Source organism: Branchiostoma lanceolatum, chromosome 1, assembly GCF_035083965.1.
Source record: "Branchiostoma lanceolatum isolate klBraLanc5 chromosome 1, klBraLanc5.hap2, whole genome shotgun sequence".
NCBI classification, from domain to species: Eukaryota; Metazoa; Chordata; class Leptocardii; order Amphioxiformes; family Branchiostomatidae; genus Branchiostoma; species Branchiostoma lanceolatum.
The window spans coordinates 10,480,932-10,504,884 of NC_089722.1; the positions used below are offsets into that span (position 1 = coordinate 10,480,932).

The 23,953-nt window shown below is 43.0% G+C and overlaps 3 protein-coding genes across 5 annotated transcripts; 1 reads left to right on the top strand and 2 right to left on the bottom strand.

Moving 5' to 3' along the window:
- Positions 1 to 24: 24 nt before the first annotated feature.
- On the bottom strand, positions 25 to 9,023 carry LOC136433437 (cytochrome P450 4F12-like). 2 transcript variants are annotated; one of them, XM_066425646.1, is made up of 13 exons: positions 7,925 to 9,023; positions 6,503 to 6,739; positions 5,947 to 6,064; positions 5,305 to 5,349; positions 4,934 to 5,061; positions 4,644 to 4,765; positions 4,083 to 4,202; positions 3,598 to 3,745; positions 2,914 to 3,104; positions 2,330 to 2,463; positions 2,163 to 2,227; positions 1,578 to 1,660; positions 25 to 1,207 (listed from the first exon to the last, which is right to left on the bottom strand). In XM_066425646.1, the coding sequence occupies exons 2-13, from the start codon at positions 6,719 to 6,721 to the stop codon at positions 1,027 to 1,029; spliced, it is 1,554 nt and encodes a 517-aa protein (XP_066281743.1). In that variant the 5' UTR covers positions 6,722 to 6,739; positions 7,925 to 9,023; the 3' UTR covers positions 25 to 1,026. The 2 variants fall into 2 exon arrangements, with proteins under 2 accessions (XP_066281743.1, XP_066281753.1); XM_066425656.1 differs by lacking the exon at positions 7,925 to 9,023 and having other exon boundaries at positions 6,503 to 7,872.
- A 722-nt stretch (positions 9,024 to 9,745) lies between these two features.
- On the top strand, positions 9,746 to 15,214 carry LOC136433421 (aromatic-L-amino-acid decarboxylase-like). The gene is made up of 8 exons (XM_066425622.1): positions 9,746 to 10,629; positions 10,956 to 11,102; positions 11,592 to 11,778; positions 11,968 to 12,124; positions 12,376 to 12,592; positions 13,218 to 13,395; positions 13,601 to 13,707; positions 13,995 to 15,214. The coding sequence occupies exons 1-8, from the start codon at positions 10,347 to 10,349 to the stop codon at positions 14,291 to 14,293; spliced, it is 1,575 nt and encodes a 524-aa protein (XP_066281719.1). The 5' UTR covers positions 9,746 to 10,346; the 3' UTR covers positions 14,294 to 15,214.
- Positions 14,940 to 22,031, bottom strand: LOC136433342 (E3 ubiquitin-protein ligase RLIM-like). Of its 2 annotated transcripts, XM_066425457.1 has the most exons (7): positions 21,935 to 22,031; positions 20,216 to 20,322; positions 19,870 to 19,945; positions 18,277 to 19,452; positions 17,854 to 18,027; positions 17,503 to 17,602; positions 14,940 to 16,945 (listed from the first exon to the last, which is right to left on the bottom strand). In XM_066425457.1, exons 2-7 carry the CDS (start codon positions 20,256 to 20,258, stop codon positions 16,694 to 16,696), a joined length of 1,821 nt encoding a protein of 606 aa, XP_066281554.1. In that variant the 5' UTR covers positions 20,259 to 20,322; positions 21,935 to 22,031; the 3' UTR covers positions 14,940 to 16,693. The 2 variants fall into 2 exon arrangements, with proteins under 2 accessions (XP_066281554.1, XP_066281565.1); XM_066425468.1 differs by lacking the exon at positions 19,870 to 19,945.
- Positions 22,032 to 23,953: the final 1,922 nt, after the last annotated feature.

A 23,953-nucleotide genomic window follows, 5' to 3' on the forward strand; every position in this document is an offset into this window, starting at 1 on the left:
AAGAAAAGTCGGAAATGTTGGAAGTCCGTTATTAAGTTTTATTGGAGGATAATTCTAGAAGCGAGCCTATCTTGACCACACGTTCAGTCAAGAAGAGACTCTCCTGTTCTGGAGATGTCCAGCCTCAGACTAACTTAAAGGTACTTTTTATCTACGTCAACAACTCTGGTCAGCCTTACCCTGGTTTTAAGGACTTGTTTACCTGTCTTCAAACGTGAAGTTGCCCAGAAATTGGTGTCGACTAATCTAGGAAAAGGGACTTTTGCCATATATAGTTATATTTCCTTTAATAACCTCAGGTATATGTTCCACTTGTCTTTCTTTCGCACACTCTTAGCCTCACACCAATATAATTAATGACGCACTTCCTTGGCTACCTTAATATACACTTGGAGTTGAGTGACGTTGTCCTTCAGTTCACCTCCTCAGTGCTAAGATAAATGTTATTAAATATGTATATTAAACCTACATCAAATTATATCCATCTTTACTCCGTGACACCGATTACGTAATAACATTTGTATTCTAGAGAGAAACAGTTGTTATTGACTTGTTAAACATCATTTGAAGGCAGAGAAAAGTTTCACTTTTCCATAATTACTAAGATATCTAAAACCTTTATCAGAAGATATATATAGTCTAGGCAAGAATAAATCTACGAGCACATCTAATATCTCAACACTAGTTGAGAATTTTCTATTCAATCTTATATTTCACAAGAAAAGGTTATTATGATTACACCTTACAGCTATGATAAAATGTCATCATCCTGTGCTAGCGTAGAGATGATTAACGTAACATTACCAGCATCTCTATGTATACTTAAACTGAAACTAAAACTGAATTATAACAACTTTTGTCAGCTAACCGATGTCAAACTACTAGAATATAGAATACAGATTTATCCAATTCTTCCACTGAATACTTAATGTCCTATGAAGTTTGTGAATTGATTTGCAATGGGGAATTAATGTATGACAATTAGAAAATGTCCACACAATTAGCCAGTGCTGTGCGTCTCCGACACTACTCATTGGTGTTGAGCGGGTGAAGGTTCACCCAGATCCCGTCCTCAGCCTGCAGAGTGATCCTCTCACACGGCACGGCGGGCGGTTTGGAGCCGTCCAGCTCCAGGTGGAACCGCTGCAGGATCAGGGCTAGGGACACCTTCATCTCGTTCATGGCAAAGTTCTGCCCAATGCAGTTCCTGTAAACAAAGAATCAAGATATAAGAGCACTTCAAAGTAGTCCTGTATATACCTACTTCTACCATACACATTGTTTCCAAGTCTTGTTTGTTTCTTTGTTTGTTTTGCATACCCGTTAAAGCGCCTCATGGCGTAGCACGTGACGTGAGGGAGTGCTGTAAAGTGTCTTTCCCAAGGGCACTACATCTGTGGCGTGTCAGGGTATTCGAACCCAGGACCTCTAGCCAAACACCCTAACCATTACGCCAACACTGTAAATCCGATGTCAAATATGTTCATTTGCCAATGATTTACCTGTTTGTTATCAATACTCAATATCCATTTTAGGTACAATTCATGACACATAACTTGTTTACATATGCGTCTTACCTCGGTCCTGCGGAAAAGGGCAGGAACGCGTGGGGATGTCTGTTCTCGGAGTTCTCAGGTGAGAAGCGGTAAGGATCATACACCTGTGGAGTTCAAGCAAATCAAGGATCACTACATGTGGTACAGCACTTGTGAAATGAAAAAGAGTTAAACACACACTACAACCAGTGGACTAGCAACCCCACCCCCACCCCCCACCCCCATATATAGTAGTAGTGCACAACTGTGTGGCCCCAATGCCACGGGGGTATCGGGGGGCACTAAGACTGAGCCGGATCCTTCCATCTGCTTGGAGATAACTCCCCAACTTCATCTACCTTACAATTACAGAGTTCCTTATCGATACAAATTGTGGGATACTACACAGTTAAACTTGAGCACACAATTTATGAAATGACGACTGATTTGTCATCATTAAGTCTTCTTATGATGCCAATGAATAACGTTAACAACATTCATCAGCCTTTGTAATGACATGACACAGAAGTGATATGGCGCTAGTAATGGAGGACACATAGGACTGGGCTAAACTAGAGAGAGCTTGACGCATTGACAGTTGATGGGTGAATAAGGTTTAAAAAATACCGTAGGATTTGGCCAAATCTCTATATTCCTATGGAGTCCATTATAATCAGCCACAGTTGAGATGCCTGAAGAAAAAAATGCATACATAGAACATCATACACTATACTAAAATCAATGGAAAACCTAAAAGCATAAATCGATAACGGATGGAAATATATATAGCTCACCCTTTGGCAACCATTTTCCGTCAGCGAAGGTCAGGTCCTGCTTCAAAGACCTCACAGTTTGAGGAATAGGAGGGACACAGCGCATGCTCTCTTTGATACACATGGTGATGAATGGTAGCTTACCAATGTCGTGCCTGTATGATTATAAACACATCAGTAACATCGAGAACAACTCAAGGGATCCAAAACTTCATCGTCTGGACGTAAGTTTTTACGCCTCTGATCGATGGGGTTGAATGTACATTGTCATCACTTTAGCATTTCAGTGGACCATCATGTGAGTATATGTACATACAGTAAATGTCTTAGTGACGATGGTGAATGTCTCTACCAGACTGACTACGCTGGCAAATACAGATAATAATTTGCCTGGGGAGTTTGGCTACCAAAGGGGTTGACCGGCCACGAGGGGAAAGTTCTACCATTACCTTGGACTGACTTTAAATTACCTGGCCAATTATTCCCTTTTTGCCGAATTCTACAATCCGCCCCCCCCCCCCCCCTTAGGAGGGCCTAGTGGAGGCCTAGTGAATGTTAGAGCGACGACAAGAAATTAGTAATAAGCCTTGGGAGACCGCTCTCACCAAGTCAGTTCTGCCCGCCCCTGCAGCACACCTTCCACCTCCTTCCTGCACTTGTCCTGGTAATCCTTGTTTTGCGCCAAATAGAAGAGCGTCCAGCTGATCCCACTGGCCGTGGTATGGTGGCCGCCGAACAGAAAAGTGTTGACTTCATCTCGGATCTCGGAAACACTCAGCCCGGTACCGTCTTCATCCTGAACAAACCGCGGTGCTTTAGTAATCAAACAATGCCGGCAATTGTCCAAATAGGATGAACAACTTGCGAGGAGTTAGTCGAAACATTTGGCCTGGGTATGAGTTCGTGGAACTCTTGTTTCTAGTATCTTTAGGCACCCAGAAAAGAACCTATCTGAGACCTGCCAATAAGTTGGAATACAACATCTTTCTAGAAATGGAGACATGGGTTATCATCTCCATTAAAATATTGCTTTGGGTGTATCTGTATCTGTGTGTGGGGGGGGGGTGCGTGCGTGCGCGCGCGTGTGTGTGTATGTGTGTTTGGTATGTGGTTAGATATTGGGAAGACAGTGTTGGAAAGAAGTTGGGGCCCCCTGGTGTGTGACCTTTGTACCGCAGCAGAACTACCGGATTTAATATCTTTTGACCTGGATAAGGTTTTGATTTTTTATTGTATGGTACTGAGACCAGTAGAAATAGAAATATGTAGCAACATAATAGTGATATTACCTTCGCTTGTAGCAAGATATCCACAAGGTCCAAACACTTCCCATTTCTTGAACTCGAGAAAGTGAAGTCTTTCTTCTTCAGCTCTTCTTTCCTTTCTCTTATGACCTGTTCGGAGAAACTATGGACGATCTTGCAGGCCTCGCGGAATCTTCGCAGATATACATGTAAGAAGAGAAGATGTAATTCAGAAGACAATTCATCAATCGTGAGGAAGTATGGTGGGGAATGGTGGGATTTTAAAGAACCAGTGCTTCGAGAAAGAATTAGGGTAACCAAGGAGGTTATATCTCCATATAACCTCGTTGGGGTAACGTGTTTGTTCTTATTCAGATAAATTCTGAATACAAATGACCCCTACCATTTTTATGTTTATCACACATAGGTGCTAAATTTATTGTGGATGATTAATGTGTTTCGTCGGATCTAATCATTAGCCGATGGTAGATTTCATGTTCATGTTTCGGTTTTGATCGTTTTCAGCTTACCGCCGTCCGCTTGTGCTGAGGTAGTAGTAGAGGAAGTCAATGTGGTGCAGTGGGTATTCGGTCCGTTCATCGATCAGTCTTGCCAAGTCGTTTACAGCCAGGATATACGGGGCCGACTTGCTGCAATAGATTCATTCATTCATTCATCCATCTGAAGTACAGCCAGTAGGCAACCATCTGAGTAATGAGGCTGTTACAGTTCCTTTTAACGTACTCCTCCTCGATCACGGGACCCCCTCTTTACGTCCCTTCCGAAAGACAAATGCAGCTCCAATCTGGATGCCCTTTCCCGGATTCGAACTCACCCAGTAACCAACTTATTGTAACCAGGAGTCAACTGTGTGGCTGCTACCAATTGAGCTACAGAGACATCCCAATTAGACCATAGACTGTTATCTATGCCTCAGTCCCCGCCCAAAAGTGCAAGCAGGAAAAAAATGTTATATTCCTGACAGGACATTGGCTTGGAAACGTGGCTGTAGCATGAAACAAACCAGGCTACCAGCATGCCTGTTTCATTTCAAAAGAATATCCTTCCTCGTGCAAAAGAAAACACCTTACCCGTTCGTTTGGCAACTGCTGTTGTAACCAAGGCTGCATTTCAGGATGTTGTCCAACGTCATCAGCCCGACGTCATCAAACAACTCCACAGATGCACCTGGACCACGTGACATCCACTTTTCCTGCGAATAGAGATTGATGAATGAAAATTCAATATCATCTTGAATGATCATGAGTACCATGAGTGCAATAGGAATAAACCTGTTAACAACTAATTTCCCAGAAATGTACAGGACCCGGAAATCAGAAATTGAGCTGAGCATGTGCACATGTTCTAATTAAAGGCGTACCAGAAGCACATCTGTTGATTCAGAGAACAGCTTTACGTAGTGCTTCAGGATGTCGAAATGGAAAGCGGGTGTCAGCAGACGCCTATTCCTCTGCCATTTGCGGCCTTCACTGACTAGAAGACCGTCTCCTACATGAACAGTACAGAAACACGGAATTATCGATATGTGCTATACTTACGATCAGAGGAAGACATTTTGTTTCTATTCCTACAAACGCAGTAGTTGCGCAAAAATAACGTCAACATTTACCAGCAAACATAGTGTCGGTAAAAATGGCCGAAATTGGTTTGAAGACAAAAACACAATCATCAGTTCCCGGTGCTACAGCATTTTCAATGTCGTCAAAAGGACTAGACGAAATCTACACCTACCGAGCCATGGTCTAAAGAACCTGTAAACCCACTCGGGCTTTTGTGCTGAAAGGCAAAACACAACAAACTGTCGGACAACAGAAACCTAAGAGAAAGCGTTACTGAAACGGTACTCTCCAAGCAGAGGAGTGGGTCCGGCTGGTTTTTGACGTGTTTTGGACGTTTTTGTCGGGCTTTCTACTCTGTCATGTTTTTTTGTCTCACCAACCAATGATTAGGTTTATTAGGCATTGATCGTTCGGTCTGCCTGCAGAAGTGTGGGTTAGTAGGGATGGTGAGACTAAAGAGCCGTAGAAAGCCCGACAAAAACGCATAAAACACGTCAAAAACCAACTAGACCCACTCCTCTGCTTGGTACTGAAACGGTGGCATATTGAGAACCTCGCAGAGAGGCTATTGGAGTAACGGTGGCATACATATCGTTTGCAACATGCCTTTCGAGAAACAGTTTTTGTATTAATGTTACAAACTGCTTTCACATCCGAATGAAAAAAGATACACATAGATCCGCCCCTCACCCCATAAAATAGATAAATAAATAAATAAATAGATCCGCCCCTCACCCCATCATAATATCGTTGCTTGCCTAACATCAATACCGTGTTTTTCAGTGTTTACAATTTGAAGAAAATGGATTCTCACTTTTATTACTCAGGATTGGCTTGATGGTTTCGGGGTGGCTACAGGCTAATAGGGTAATAAACGGGCCAAGCCACCAGACAGAGCGGCGATCTTCCTCTTCCAGAGACAATAGCTCATGCTGTAAGAACGACAACAATATTAGTGTTGCCTACACGAAGTTTTACAATAAAAATAAAGACATCGGTAACTAGAAACAACACACCGATCCGTTGATCAGAAACCTACATAATAACCAGCTCTTCAGTGACTAAGAGAATAATTGATAAAGGCAAATTATTAACCAAATGATGACAAAACCCTCAATTGTCGCGTTTTACAGTTCTCGAGATGGTCTTCTCAATCCATCATCCTACCAAATGTACTGAGTTCCATTTTTCTCATTTGAAAATATTAATGAAAAAATCACATGTCTAGTTATGAGAGTCATATCAGATTGAATTGTGTCCAATTTTTGTATGGTTATCTGTTTTATTAGTTATTTTATGACCCCTGGAAGGGGCTAAAGATAAAGGGTATCTCAATGAACACAAACTGTGCGAATTCAAACCCTACATACCCGGTCCCGTTTGTCTCTAGGAAACTGCTTCATGACTCTCCTGATCTTTGCTTGCCACAATATGAAGTTCACCACGTACAGAGACAGGCGAACAGCCAGTATCCCCACCAGGGTCCACACAACCAGTGCGGTGCCGGTAACGCCGGCAGGTAGTCCGGCATACAGGACGCGGAGGAAGTCAGAGACATTGCTCTGCTCATCCTCTTCTGACGCAACCATTGCGAAAGAACGGGAAATCTTGAACAAAAGAATGCAACATTTTACACCATTTTGAAGTTATGAATTATCCTATAATGAATCAAAGGCTCAATGCTTTTACATGTAGTACCGACACTTTATTATGACAGGAAGGCAGCAGAGATGGAAATCCAGAAATATTGAATAACGAAGCCGAAACAGTCCACTAGGGGTCGTATTGACGTAACGGTTAGGGTGATTGACCCATAACCCTTCAGGTCCTAGGTTCGAGTCCCCTGACATGGCACATTGTGAGGAACACACGACTTTCCTCACTCCACCCAGTTCAAGTGGGTACTTGATTTCGGTTGGGGAGGTAAAGGCGGTGGAATGAGGGGGTGGGGTTCCGCCTTCCAATACCGTGCCCCCCTAGACATGTGCCCTAGACACGTGCCCTGGGCGCTGCCTTCCAATACAGTGCCCTAGCCAGACACGTGCCCTCAAAAAGGCTATGGGACTACTTGTACCTTTACCTAGTAATCCTAAACGGTCCATATAAGTGACCCGTGTTATACTCTAGTCTCTATCGGGCTTCATGAGTTGACAACTCTATGACGGACTAACCGGCCCTCTAGAACATAATTCTCTATTTGGCCCTAATTTGGTCAATGTTTACTCAGCAACCCAAGGATGATGTCATCCTACATGATCTATGCCCTATCCACTAATGTGAGTCATTTCGAAATTTTGTAAAGAGTTTCTCTAAGACATATTTTTAATCGGGTCAATTATTCGCAGTTAAAACTGAAATCTGTCACTTCCAAAACGATACGAATGACTTCCCAGCATGCGATTTGGGCGTAGATAGTGGTTAATTATATCAACATATCAACTTGCCCATTTGACCTGCTTCTAAATGTTCATCTTTTGATCTCAATATCAAATCCCACCCAATTAGTGTTGACAGTTGTTCGGGGGGACTGCCCAACACATATTGTTTCGTAGTTAGTTCATCCATTTCAGGAGTTTAGGTTATCATCGATATAGGTTTATAAGTGTAATGTTTTCAGGTTATGAAACAACTTCGTGTACCCCTCCCCCACACCAAATTTGACTGTCACGTTCTTCTGCTTGAAGATTAGACCGGTGGATCTATAACCGAACTCACGCACAACAAAGATGTGAAAAAGGCTGAATAAACCAGCAAAACAGAAGTCACAGAAAAGAACAGAAGAGAAATGGTACCTTTTTGTCGTTAGTTCGGCCTGGATGGTGGTCACACAATAGATCACTTCGATGTCCGCCGACACTGAGAATCCCTGCCTTATCTCGCGGTGCAAAGGTCGGGTAGTCGTCACATGAAGGGAGCTAGGTACACGGTACAGGGCACCGTGGGACAAGGTACAAAGCACCGTGGGATCGAGGGACGGGTTAGCCTGGTCCCAGTCTCTAGGGGTCGGCTTAGGGGTGTTTTACCGGGCCCAGTCTGCTTTATTGAACCGTTTCTGATAGCCTTTCTACTACGGCTGCCACCCTACTTCCTAGGTGGCGACGTAATTAAATCCAATTCCGTAAACCAACACCCCGAGCGGACTAAGCTGTCTGATGGGCGGGCGCGGGTCACTCCCAGCGCCGTAGAGATATCGGGCCGCCCCCGAGGGTATGGTTTCCAGGCTAGGGACGGGTATGCTCGTCTGAGATAGACGATATTATGAGAATGCCTCTTTCCTTTCGTTTTACTGCTATCCCCAGTATGTAATTTGTGCCTTAACTGGTTTACTGTACTTTGTCGTTGCTCCTTTTTCAATACTCGCAATAAACAGGCAACACAGCTTTAAGCCTGTAAATAGTGACGAAATATGAGGGACAGTACCTGTTTGTTACTGATGTAATGATTGGATTTTGACCAATGGCGTAATCAAATTAGCATAGACTACATTAGATTACGAATGATACATAGAATCTATCGATGTAAGAAAACAAGCGTGATTTAAAAACTACATTGTCAGTAAACAGAAATAACTGAATTTTGTAAAATAAGCCTGTCCTGAACCTGCTGCCATGGCAACACAAAAATCAAATTGTTGCCAGATAAATTTTTGGAAAAGTCACCAAGTTTGGTGGTTCTGACGTAAGCCGTTCAGATCTTTTATAGAGTCCCTATGCGACATAAAAGTTGTCGCGGGGCTCAAAAGACTTCGAATTCATTTCAAGTAGTAATCTTTCCCACAAAAGATGGAGGCAGTTAATTTCATATTAGGCCATAGCAAGTAAATCTTATGGATGGCATCAGCGCGCATTGATTTTCGCCTGATTTTGAAATAAACAAACTTTTTTTTTACCCTTCGGCAAAGGTCAACATACCAAAAATAGTAATAGTACAATATATCGCAAACTACTGTCAGTTCTATCACAAAAATGTTCTAGATGCCATAAAAAAGCATTTGCACATGTAAGAATTGTGAAAACTCCGTACAAATGCGTTGTACAATTATTATGTATGCAAGCTGTCATAAGATTGCTCCTCGTCACCAACTTACAGGAAGACACAGTACAGCCCTCATGCCAAACTTTATTATGCCCAAAGATTACATTCTTTTCGAAGATAAATGAAGGTTTGGAGATCCTTACCCTTTCCTCAACTCAGGTCAGACACTTGGCCGGCCGCGTGACGTCATCTTATGACGTCAGCCTTCCTTTCCGGCTCACCAAGAAGGGGTTGGTTACCAACCAGCCGTTCAACAGTCATTCCTTCCTGGAATTACTGTGCTTCAGTGGATCCGGCGGCTTTCGCACGATACAACAGGAATGGTAAATCATCTTGCAGAATAATGAATGCATACAAGAAATTATTTAGTGTACATTTTTGCACAACAATGACAATAGTTATCTACGTAATATATATAGTACATAAGCCTTGTGCTTTGTAATTGCCTTTATGTGTATATTGTGATGATTGTGTAGATTGTCTATCGTTCAGTCAATAGGGTTGGCCTATGTAACAGCCTAGCCGTCCGCGTGACGTCATCTTATGACGTCAGTCTTCCCTCCTGGCTCCCAAGAAGGGGTTGGTTCGCAACCTGTGGTTCGCAACTGTTTAACGAGCAGTTCAACAGTCATTCGTTCCCGGTATTTATTTGTCACAATGTAGAGTTCCGCATGGTACAACAGAAATACTAACTCACCTTTCAGGGTTGGCTTGTGATGGTCAGATGGTCTCAGATGAATTGAATCATGTAACGGAATTTCCGAGTATAGTTTGTTATGTTTAGCTCTCCCCGCAGAAAATAACGTCATGGAAGGTGTTGTCTACAAATAGTATAACTTATCTGGGAACAGTGATACTTTCGTGCTAGTTGAGATCTATATATTGAGTCAGCGGCACTGAGGAAACTTTCCCTTAACTTATCATTGTGCCTATGACTCATTAGCACCTAACTTTGTCTTAGTCTTCCAAGAACCATCTTCAAATTCTCTTCATCTCATTTCCATATCAATTTATAGTTTTGTTTAAACTCTGTTCGTTCTCAGTCACCGGCCAGACCCTTGTACAGAAAGACAGCGAATGCTGCTCGAGATTTGGCTGTTTTTAAAACGTATCCAGTCGCTTGAGTAACTTTTGTATTGACTAATTTGTGTTCATTAACTGAGTATAGTAAATAAGAAAATGCCTGTGATACCGGCTGTATTTGCCATGCCTACTTTAACGAAAGAGGTCAAAGATCTTCGTGAAAACCTTCTTGATCTCCGAGAAAAGACCGAACGTTTGGATGTCTCGGAGTCGCGCAGAAAGGAACTGTTGGACGGAGTTTCAAACTTTGCGGGCAAGGCTTTGGATAAACTGCAGGAGGGCGAGACGGCAGTTTACAACGGCGCGGGGGACACGAACAACAATACCGACAGCAAAGGGATTCGGAGCAGCCCTATACAGGATGAGCCCTTGGACTTGGGTAAGTACCGCTGTGTATTCGCCGGCATGTCGTACATGTGTGATAGCAGCTTGAGAAAGGGGACAGCTATAACACGCACGCACATGTTCTGTCAAGGATGAGAAATGTTCACATGGGTTCTTCCTCACAAGTGAGGGATTTGTGCGGTTACGTACAGGGCGCCGGGAAAGATGAGTCTGCGTTACGCATACTCCGCTATCCGAGGCTGTAAAAGCCCCTCCTCGCAGGGGCTGACCGGTGTTGGACGGCCGCTATAGGCGCGATTCAATCAGGCTACAAAAACCCTTTCCTCTGATTTTAATTTGACATTTACGGTCTTTTTCCAGACAATATTCTGGATCTTTATGGAACACACATTGAGGGTCGTGGGTTAAGAGCCGGCCACGGCGGGCACATGGCCTATGTCCCCTCCAACGGCGTCTTCCCCGCGGCGCTGGGAGACTTCCTCGCCGACACCCTTTGCACGTACGCAGGTAGGTCCTTTCACCAGTTTATCTACTGTATAAACAGTGTCGCGACTAGCTAGCGACCCGAATACGTGATCTTCTGTTTCTAACTTTCATGTTTAACCTATCCATTGACATCTCGTTTCAAAATGATAGGTAGATGATAACCGCAAACAGTTGGGTTTTTTCTCAGTTGGTTTTAAAAAGTTCGTCCGCGATTTCTACTTGACATCAACATACCAAGGAGGTTTAAAGTCAAAACACACTCAGTGATTCTGAGTCTTTCTTTCTGTCTTCCTCCTTTCTATTAAAACGATCTCCAATCCAGACGAACGCTTTCCGCTTACCAGCGTATCCGAGATCATCTTTTTATTCGTGGAATCATAGTCCTGGTAGCTATATCATTGACTTGTACATTCATTGGGACATAACGTTACAAATGTACGTGGCATTACCTATACCCTTTTGTCATTGACACCGAATATTGCACATAAGTATAACCGTTCGTCCACATAGGTCGGGCTTACGAAAGCCCTGGCGGTGTAGACATGAACAACATGCTGCTGGAGTGGATGGCCGAGGTGTTCGGGTACCCAGAGGGTTTTCAGGGAAACTTGACCTCGGGTGGGTCTGCTGCAACAGTCATTGCCATGGCAACAGCACGGGACAGCAGGAAGGGACTGAGGGCCAGGGATTTCCACAGGTTTGTTCTGAACCAATACTCTTGTATCACAGAAGAGAAGCTAAAGTTGTAAGCAATAACTGCAGTATACTTGTCCGTCGAACGAACGCGAATGAACCGCCGACTTTTCTTTCCGTAATGCTTCTACTGTTTGGCGTTATCATCGACCTATGGTTTGAACGGTGTTGTTGATATTTGACTCCTGCACAGAGTTGTGGTGTACGTGAGTGAACTGACCCACCACTGCATCAGGAAAGCTCTTCACACCATCGGCCTCGGAGAGGCGATCGTCAGGGACATCCCTGTGGATTCCAGGTGGAAAATGGACGTGAAGGCTCTTGAAACTTCAGTTAAGAATGATGTACAGGTAAGAACTTCTTCATAGCGTTCCCCCACAAACTGATAAGAATAAGACATGAACTGGACGGTGCTATTTTGATTAAAAAGCTAGCTGGTCAAAGCAAGTTGTTGTCAGTACCGAACACCTTTATTCAATTTTTTTTTTTTAATTGAAGATCATAAAAACACTTGAAACGTACCATGTGAAAATACCATGGGAAAATTAGGATATCCGAATGATTAATCTTTGCGCCCACTGTTCGCCCTCCGTCCGTGCAGGATGGACTGATCCCGTTTGCCGTCGTCGCCACGGTCGGGACGACCGACGTCGGGTCGGTGGACCCCGTGGACGCCATCGCGGATGTGGCCGAGCGGCACGGCCTCTGGCTGCACGTGGACGCCGCTTATGGAGGCTTCTTCGCGCTGTGTGAGGAAACCCGGCCGCTGTTCAGGGGCGTGGAGAGAAGCGACTCCATCATTGTGGATCCACACAAAGGTATCGCCAGAAATCTGAAGCGCCTATAACACAACTTCAATATAACGTTAGACGCATTTCAGCCATACCATAACCATAGCCCCGGCCTGCAGAAAATGTAAGAAGAAAACGGTAGCTAAAAGAAAACTGTGCCGGAGGGAGCCTGCAACCAGAAGTACTGTCGAATAGAACAAGGTCTATGAAATTCAACAACAGAACAGTAGCACTTTGCTGTTTACAGAGTTGACGTTCTTCTATACAAAGTCGATATCCATGTGTAGAGTACATTTGTATATAATCCATCTACTGTAAATGCATTTAAGTTCACGTGGTTTTTATTTCGCGCTAAGGCGAAAATGGAGCGTTTGCGGTGGTTTTAAGTTTGCGGCCTCGCTATAGTCACATACTGCTACAGTATTGGACAAAAATGTTCGCGGTGGTTTTCAGTTCGCGGTGAAATGGTCGCCGCGAAAACCGCAAACATAAAACCACCGCGAACATTTCTGCATTTACAGTACCTGTGGCATCATGGAATCGTGCAGAAGGATTATGGAGCTATCCAATGCAATGGGGAAGGCACCGTCGTGCTCTAGACGCTGAGTGTTCTACGTGCGAGTTTGTTAATGATAACTATTCCTATCCACAGGGCTGAACGTTCCGTACGGTAGCGGGGTGGTGCTTGTGAGGAAAGGACAGAAACTACACCTGTCTAACACCGCGCACAAACAGGGTAGCTACCTCTACCACCCCAGGATGCACTCCGGAGTGGACGACACACAGGTCTCACCATGCGACCTCTCTTTTGAACTTTCCACACATTTCCGGTGAGTTGATAAAGATTTCATTTCATTTATTTTACCAGTGGATACACTTAGGTCTCAAGCTTGACCTGTTTTTCAGGTTCCCTGGAACAATACAATACACAGATACATAATCGAAAACACAAGGATATAACAAGTTAATACTCGGTACCCGCATGGTTTGTTTCCATTCATTGACACTGACGTTTCCCACCGATGTGTTTTGCAGAGGACCAAGAATGTGGTTCCCACTAAAACTGTTCGGAGTGGAAACTTTCCGTTCGATGCTGACAGAGAAACTTCAGCTGGTGAAATACTTCTACCACATAGTGAAAGGTGAGCACAATTCTATTACTTTGTTTTATTCTACTAAACTAGTCTAAGGAACATTTACGCTGTTTAGCTTGACCGTCCGTTATGCTAAACTCTAAACTGACTAAACGACAAATAAATACATCTTTATGTACATTGTAACTACATACATATTAGAGAACAATTGACTATTGCCTCATTCTCTTCTGTTTATAATTACAAATCAGGACTGCTTCTTACATCGACTGAAAACTTGTGTTAGTGTAAGGTGATAAATATTGAATCGATTTGTTGGTTACCTTTCTGGACAGATATTTCTGGATTTGAAGTCTTGCAAGAGCCCGAGCTTTCCGTGGTTGCCTTCAGATATAGAGACCCCCCTCGTGGATTGGATGCCAACAGCTTTAACAAACGTCTGCTTGAAGAGATGATACAGGACGGAGGCGTGTACCTGTCATCGACAACTCTTAAGGGAAAGTTTTACCTCAGGATCTGTGTGCTCGGCTTCCGTACACATGTAGAACACGTTGAACTCTGTCTTGAAATACTGCAGAAGTCTTTGCGAAAGTTGAAAGGTTGTCTGAAGCTAAGCAACGAGGCGTTTAGTTGAAAGGTTGTGAGGCTTTGTTGTTTTTTGTTCAGATATTCAAGCAGTTGTTGTGGAGAATGTTGTTGCCCTTATGAAATGCCTTACATGACTACTGAAAAGAAACCATTGTCTTAGACAATATGTGGCAACTTACACCCATATAATCTGCTTGAAATTGTAAATTATTGTCCAACTTCTGTGGTATGTTGTAGCAAAATAGGGAGATATTCATTACATTACTGTAGTCTTAATGACGATGGGTAAAGCTAAAGGTTAAGAATGTCTCCAACCATGCATCATTTACTAGTAACTTATCAAAATTGTTTTCAACGGTCATTCTATGCATGTCAATTTGGTTCATATGTTGTGCAGTCTGGTATTTTGTCATTTTCAATTGTAGGGATGTCATAAACATTGAAGATGAAGAATGTACATATCAAAGGCCATATGTGATATGTTGGTAATCAGCAAGCAGATGTATCGGTGGCAAGGCAGTAACAAAGGGGTACAAGGCGAGTCGCTGGCCCTATTGATACTGCCTTGCCACGGCTACATCTGCTTGGAGATTACTAGTTATGTTTTGTTCCTTGTTTGATAATTGCTTGGGTTTGTTGCTATGTTAAGACATCACTCATGACGCTGAATATATGTAAGAATCAAAACAAGATTGTGTCGTTTTTTCCTTTAATCACATCAACAAAATCTGTCCACATATGTTTTCCGCTGTTTTACAGCAATAGCTTTTATACACCTTATTCAGCTTGGCAATCCAAGCAAAATGATAATACAATATTACAGCAGGATTAGGGATACATCTTTCTTTGCCATGTACAATATCCACACTGGGAAATGGAACATTGTGAACATAAGTTGTTGGGCGAGATGCAACGGTCTATGAAAATGGGGCAAGGACTAAGTGTAATCTGTAAAATGACGAAATTGTTAAAGTTTGCAAACATAAAGCTTGTTTGTCATTGCACATCCAAAAGAAATGTTTACTTCAGTCTCAGTCATATCCAGAACATTTACAATATCAACAATGAACATAACTTTAACTTAGAAATCCATATTTCATATCTATTTTGAATCAAATAAAAACATTTATTTGATGTTTCAAACGAAAGATTGCATATTCACAATGGGGACTTGTCATAAACAGCTTTCTGTGCCACTGATTTATAACTAACTACTAGTAGCAATGTTAACTTAGGCAGTGCTTTGCCATAGTCATCATCTGTGATAGAGACATCACAAAGAGTAACTGTAGTCTACTTTATCTGCATCATGTTTTGAATGCGATGTGCAGTTTTGTTCTCACTCCAAGGCACGTTGTCTGAAAGTCGGCCTTTTGATTTAACATGTTTACCTAAGACTGTGTGTGACTTTTAAACAAAGCAGAAGCAAAGAAGAATTTTTTGTTAACACTGCACTTTTACTAATATTAAGAGATGTAAAGTTAAACATGTGATTAATACATCTTCTGTAAATAAAAGTTAGTTGTTTAAGACATATCATTGCAGCCTAACTCAGCACATCAACAATTTTGCTTTCTTGTTACCATGATTTAATGTATATATATATGTATATCTATAGTACATATGCATCTCATTGAATGGTCTACCATGCAAGATGCTTTGACCTCAAAACAAGTTGCATCAAGATGAAGGAAGATACTACAGTCAAGAGATAACTACCACAGATAGGTTGGATAGAACAAGTCCAAAAACTGCATATGAAAGAATATATGCTAGCATAAAATCTTCTCTCTATGACTCTCTGAAAGTTTATAACTGTTTTTCAGTATCTGTGTTAATATGACATTGTACACGTGCAACAAAATAACAAGCAGTGCTGGATCTCTCTTTTTTTCACATACACACATATGCCAGCACTTCTCTCAACTGTACACTTCTCTTTTTCACACAGCTCTGACATGTAAGTTGGATTACACATCTCTCTGTTACGCTGACATGGCAAACAAACTTGGTAACAGAAGCTGCATTTTCTTTCTTTTGCCTTTTTTAAAACCTTTTAAACCTACCTATCCCAGCTACTATGTCCTTTCTGTCTACCACTACCAGTAGTGGTGATAGAAAAGTTATAAGGATGTGAAGCATTTGCCACGTAATGTATTTTGAGTCCCATCTGACACCACTGAACATCAATTATTGTTTACTTCCCAAGGGTAACTAGAAGCATTATATGAGCAGCAGCACATCAAGTTTGGCCATTTGTGACAGCAAAATATCACCAATTGTCATTACTTACTGAATCATTCACATGAGAAGCATGACAAATCATTTTCATATCATCATTTGTGATCCATCTTCAGATCATATTTGGACACTTCTTTGCAAAAGAACAATCATATTTTGGAAACTATACTCTTTAGCTTCACCACAGAAATAGCTTTTTGACCTTCTAAGCTTCACTTGTTACCGTGTGACGACAGACAGGACAGGAAGCGTTGATGCCTAGCCAACGATCTACACAGGCGGCATGGAACTCGTGGGTGCATGGAAGACAACGAAGAACGGAACCTTCTATATAATCTGTGATGCAGACATTGCACGAGTTGTTGGCATTCTCCTCGCGAGACGGCTCGCTGAAGGTGCGCGTGGGCAGGGTGTCGATCTGCTCCTTAGTCAGGCCCCGCGGGGTGTCTTCACCGTCCTGGGACAAGACAAAGTTATCATCAACATTCAGATATCTCTTCTGCTTTGGTCTTTTTATCACACACTACTGCTTTGTGGTAGAAACATTTCATGCAAGACTTTCAAATCATTGTTTCATTAAACATCCGATGCAACACAACACTGATTGAGGTACATGTACATGTTCCTAAATATATTCCTGAACAATTGACATACAAAATGTGTTCCATGACATGTCCTGCATAGTCCTTGCAAGGAGGGCTAGCCCTTTGTAAAAGCCATCGGCTAACTGGTCAGCCCTGGCTGTATGTCTTTCACAGCAGAAACAATAAATAGATAAAAGCAATTGACATCCATGCATCTCGGTAAGGAGGGTAGGAAAATCAGGTGTTAGGATAACAGCCCTGAACACAAGGTAGCTGACGATGATTTGGGTTTATTCAAACTATCAAACATTATAGTATTGCAGCCAAATAGATACACGTACAGCTAGCTAGCTGCATTGCACTGCTCGCGAAACAATAAACATTCAGTTGATAACAAATAGCTAAGACAAATACGAGCAGCCAGACTTACCGCAGATATAACAATACCTAAGAACACCAGTGTGAGGGGGGAGGCCTGGTTTGCTGACAGCGCTCTACGTGGGCGGATTGCCCCCTCCTGTTCCTCAGTCCTGTAACAAAACACTTCAGGTGAACACCATGTAGTACAACAAAATGGCATGATGCCCTGATACTGTGATAGGACTGCTGTTCAATTTGACTACCAAAACATTAGATGCATGCCCATGAAGTCCTGAGACAATTTTTGGTACAATCACTTGGCTTTTTCTTTCATCACAACTTACATAGCAGCAACTTGACTACATGGGTTCCTAAGACAATATTTGGCACAATCACATGGCTTTTCCTTCCTTCAACTTACCTAGCAGCAACTTGACGAAGCCGACTGTTTATCATCTCTAGAATGTCGCTATCTGACTCGTTGTCTGAATCTCCGTTGGTGTCGAACTCCATGACAGAGATGCGCTCACGGAAGGGCCCTGATGAAGAGGCTGCACCAGGACTCCGGGACTCAGACGAAGGAGCACTGGAGGAACTACAAGGGTAAATGGTACTAAGTTAGCTTACATGTAGGAACAGAAGATGTTACGAATGCAGTCTGGAAACCTGCCAGAAATGAAGAATCCACAAACTAATGTATCCTAGCAGTGCCTAAGCTTTCATTGTTTTTAGAAAGTAGAAATTAATTCTGAAACCAAAAATAACTTTCTTAGGGAATTCACAATCCCTGCTGTTGCAGGTCATTTTAGCATTTAAGATGAAGCTAAATAGTCCAGCCTCTTACCTGCTGTTCCCTGTAGCTTCAGTGGTACTGTCCTCTCTCCTTGTTGATGTGCTTGATGCTGGGGTTGGTCCATTCACATTGTGGGTGGACACAGCAATGCGTGGCTGTGCTCCCTCCCGACTGCCCAGTTCTGGTGTGGATGGCGCTGTGCGGATGCGAATGATCGTGATACGAGTTCCTTGGGTCCTTGATGCCGAATCTCCTCTGTTATCCGGGGTGGTTGCACCTGTGCTGCCGGTATCACCTCTGGCCCTTGCCTCTCCAGTTTCCTGTTGGTTGGCAGGGGTGGACTCGGCGGAGTTGGTACTCGTGTCACGATCGGTCGGTCTGACACTGATGCGCAGGGACAGAAGGTCAGCGAGGCGCAGGCCAGCCTCGTCGGGACTGGACTCCGGTGTGGAGCGAGCGGCGGCGGGGGTGCTGACCGGAGGAGTGGACGAAGCCCGCTGGGCACGAGCTCTACTCCTCAGGTTGTATCCAAAACGACCTGTGGGGACCACATCGGGGTCTTCGCTAGTCGTGGTTGACTGCGACGATTCGCGTACTGGACCTCTGACTCTAACATGAACTGTGGACGTGGAGTCGTTTGATGTGGTGGTGACAAACTCTCCACTGGGGTACAGAGTGGACAGGTTAAGGATGGTACTGGATGCAGAATTACCATTGCTGACACCAATTTCACTTGCTGCTGCAGTACTGATGCCGGGACTGTCTCTTCTACTTTGACTACCGCGTGCGAGAAACTCTGCCCAACGTGCGCCTGTACGGCGGACCCGCCCTGAGCTGGTGGAGGATTGGCTGCTGCTGCTCTGGGACGCAGACTCCACCGTGCGCGGGGTCGAGGTTACGTAACCACTTGAAGACACCGTACTCACACTTGGAGAGCTCGAGCGGCTCTCCAGAGGGGACCTACTCCTGGTGCGGGAGTGGTGGCGACTGCGGCGTGGGAAACAACTTGTTCCCCGACGGCGCCGACTACGTGTTTCTGTCGGCTCATCAGAAGTAGAAGTGGACGTGGAGGCGGAAGGTTCCGGTGCCTCTCCAACACGGGCAGAGCTGAACAAACCCAGTCGACGGCCGATCCTCTCACTTCTCCTCAGGAATCCTCCTCCCCTATCTCCACTGCTTGCCCCAGATAAACCTAAATTTCCCATCATATCCTGCTCTTCGTTGGCTCTGTAGATTCAACATACACACAAAAACTTTAGAGCTTTCTAAAAATTACAACATACACCAATTTTCCATTTAAGATAAGCGTTTAGAGCTCTAGTACTAGTTAAAATTCAAACCTGAAACACCACAAATCAGCTGGTACAAATACAAGACAATGCAGACATTGCATTATAAAATCTAAGATACATACTGACACCCATACATTTACATGTAGATCTAAATCAAACTTTTAACACATCTCAAAATGGAATTTGACATAAACATATCATGTATGAATCTTGTGTCCCTTAAACTACATGTGTAGAACAGCCTGCTAGCAACCTCAACCAGAGAGGAAGAAAATTTTGTATCAATTGGTCTTGTTGGGGTCAATAAAATTCTTCTGAGATGGACTGAAAAAAACGGCACTGAGTACCTTACCCAGCAGTACTGGGACCTGACACGGCAGTTATCAAGACTAATGACGCCATAACATCCCAGCAACTCGCAACTAAACCTGGGGGGAAAAACAGCCCAAGTGTTAGTAAGGTACATCGGGATAAGGGTTGTAAAGAGAGAACAACAAAAACTAGTATTAAACAATTGAGGGAATGGAGGCATTCTAGCTTCAATGTAAATAAAATCATACTCATAGTCAATGTGTTGAAGCTTCTGTCTTCACTCTATATGCAGTATCAGATTTTTGGAGTAACCAAGAAAATTTGTATGAATATACACAATGTCATGGCTAACAGTGTATCCGTATACAAATTTTCAAAAATCAAACCTGTGACAATTACGACTGCTGTGTCCTCTCTGGTTGCCACCATAAGCCATAGCCTTCAGTCAGTGTTCAGTTGTGTCACTTCCCAAGATGCTAGGTCATTGTTGTTCCTGAAAAATGTGCACAAACATTAGTCTTTAGCTAAATGAAAATGTCACTAAAAATCAAGTAAAATACCGTTATTTCATATCTCTTTTCATAAGGTACGTTGATGCCCACAACAATTAATTACTGTACACCATATATCATGATTGACATGTACATTGTAACATCATACCTACAATTCCCCTAGCCACAGCGACTGTTGGAGGGCTTCTTTTGCTTACAGTTTCATATGTTAGCCCTATTGATAGACTGTAACCCAAAGAAGCCCTCCAACAGTTGAACCACAGCTACAGTTCCCCCTCCTTTTACTTAAAGTTTAGGCACACAGCTACAAAATGTATGTGTACTCCTGTCCTTAAAGTGTAAGCAGGGAATCCTACCTTATAATATTACATAAGTCAGGGTAACTCTAGTACCTCCAGATATGAGAAACTTTTATCAATGCCATTTTGTGACCACAAACTCCTCCACCAAAAAGGTATCTCTGAGTTTGACTTGAGCAGTTTACTTAAAAACGTCCAATATTTCAACTATCATAACTCAAGAATCACTGACATAAAAATTAAAATCTAATAAAACAAAACAAAACACCACAATGTAAATCTTATATGTTTAATAAGAAGAAAAAGAGGTGGATTGCGAAATGAGATCTTTTTTCCTTTCCTTTATAAATTTTTGACCGACAGCTAGTCGATAAATGGTACATGTTCATGTTATTAGCTAATGTGGACCATATGTAGCTAGCTGCACCAAACTAAGTAGAAAGTTCACCATAATTTTTTTTATGGACAGTCGTTGATTTGAACTTCGATGGTACCGTTAACCCAAAAGTCTTCATTTTAAATTACATTCCACTTCCTTGTTAAATAATTAACCACTTCTGACTGGTAACATATCCTTCAGAATAATTTTCAAGGTAATATCTTTTGTTGTTGTTGTCCTTGTTTAACGTCTATTATTTCGTTAGACATGGTCTCCAGGTGCTGTGCTGGTCGCTAGGTTTCAGTTCTTGTTGATTTCTCGCTAGGTTTTTAGCACTTGGTGACTTGAGGTAGCGTGTTGCTGGATGTGTTTCAGTTGAGCACGTCGAATCTGCGAGTGCTCTCGATGTACTGGGAGAATGTTCTGTACATCTGTGTGTTGATTACGTCTGTGAGGTCTTCTCTCATTCCAGCTAGAGTGACGATGTCCGTGTGTCTGTTCTCGTTCGACTTCGGAACCAAAGACTACAGTCCTCCAGTTTAAATACCCACCACAAAAATACAAAGTAACAAACAAACATCATGAAACAATAGATAGATTATATGCCACCAGCAGTCTGGAAAAATTAATTTCTTGTTTACGACCAAACTCTGACAGCGGTTTTGTTTAGTGTTTCTTAGAGACAATATTGCGAGTATAACGTTACGAAAATATGTGTCGTCATTCAGGGAAGGGCTCCCAACCCTACCTGGCCCCCCGTCGAAAGTGGAACACGTCCCCGGGCAAATACAAGAGCAATGGCGGTAAACTGGCCCTACACAAAGGTGCTGATTTATATAGAGTACAATCGTACGGTGAAATATCAGGGTGAGAAGTTCGTCAACTGACAGATTTTGATGAGGAAGTGAGTCTTACCTTGCCGAGAAAAACACAACAACTCAAACAACAGGAGCCATTTGTAACATTGCATGCTGGGAAGCACGTTTGGGCACGTACGTCCCATGACACTGACGTCACACTTCCGCTTCATGAACATACTCTCACCCTCTCAGGGCACAGGGCCAACATCTCAAGCTAGAAACACGCACAAGTTCATTCTTGGACTTTACTAGTCTACTCCCCAAGCAAAGGAGTGGTTCCGTCTGGTTTTTAACGTGTTTTAGGCGTTTTTTGTCGGGCTTTCTACATTGTCGTGTTTTTCGGGGGTTGTTCTTGTGGTTTGGTGAGAAAAAAAACATGACAAAGTAGAAAGCCCGACAAAAAACGCCTAAAACACGTCAAATACCAGACGGAACCACTCCTCTGCTTGGAGTCCGAGAGTAGGAGTTAACGTCAAATATACAAACGTTAGTTGGGGCAATCGAGGGATTAGATATGGAGATATCTGAATCTGGGCCCGTAATTTCTTTAGGCAAACGGGGTACAGGTTTGTAAGTTGTAACCATCATTTGAGCAAGGAGGTTAATATTTAACCTCCTTGATTTGAGGCTGTCAGGTGCCATCCACCTATAATGTCCTTGCATCCACTAGTAAATGGCTAGCAGGTGGGTGATTCATGAAACCGCTACAAGTAGTAACCGGCCAAAATACAGCCAAAGTATTCTTGAAAAAGCACCACTATTGACATAGCGGACTCGTGATCAGTTGCACAATTCAAGCAATGCCCCAGACAAATGAATAGTACATTTTGTCACCGATCGCGAGAACAAAATTCACTTGCTGTCGCATGAAGACCAACAAAGCTAGGTACTACTTTTCCATCTGAGTGAGGCGAAGAAAGTCGTGTAAAGTGCCCTTCCCAAGGGCACAATACCCGTGGCATGTCAGGGAATTCGAACCCAGGACCACTGGGCCAGACTAGCCTGGCTAGGCCAGACATCCTAACGGCACACCAACTCGACGCAACATATGTTTAAGAAATTGCTGGCATTTTCATAAAGATAAAAGTGAGAGTTAGTATCTCTCTTCGAAGATTAATCAGTGTTTTTTTACTCACATAAGGTGCAGGCCTGTATTTCATGGGTTGAGCGACAAGTGACGCTTTTGTACAAGCCGTGTCGGGTGGTTGGGTCTCCTCTAACATGTCTAATCTCCAAGTAGATCCTACGGGTGGTGGGACAGTATCCATGCGCCGAAGTAATGTATCCATTTGCAATTGCCACCGTAGAGATTAACTCTCTTGTACCTGGTTCAGCTGAACACCAATGCTTTGAATTTCTTCTCTGGAAAAGTTTTGACCCCATTTGGCAAACCTCCGCTGTTTTCACGGTCACTACAGAACGGTATTCCGGGGAAGAATAGCAACAGGTTGCGATGGACAGGCATGTTACGCACCAGACACCATTATACCCTTGGATGAGATATCGATGGGTTCAAACTTCAAGGCCATAGGCAGAGGTCGGTGGAGAAGATTGTAACCTTTTAATCGTATTTTCTGTCGGCACTAGTACTCTCTCATCGGCGGAAAGTGTCGACGTCACCGTAAACGGGTTATATATGATAAAAACTCACAATCTTCTCCAAGAAGCTCTGCTTGGAGAGTACATAGATCAACCAATCCGGCTTCCACCTGTACTGGACTTGCCGTGGAAACGAAAAAAAAAGAATTAGAAAGAAAACCATGCTGAAAACCACAAAGTCATGCATAATGCATTGTATTATACATGTATATCGTATTGCAGACTACTCACAAAAAGTGCCCCAATGCACTGTCACCACACATCATGCCAGGGTCATTATGAAGACTTGATGAAGGCAAAACATATCTGTAATGTGCTGCGGATCGCTATGATAAGTATACCAAAGTACGGAAAGCAAAATGTCAAGAGAACGTCGGTATGTAAAAACTTCATGTTTTATACATGAAGCCAAGTTATGGGTAACGTTAGGCCTGCGATCATTTTTGAGTGATTTCGAAACGGTTTTGGGGAGAGA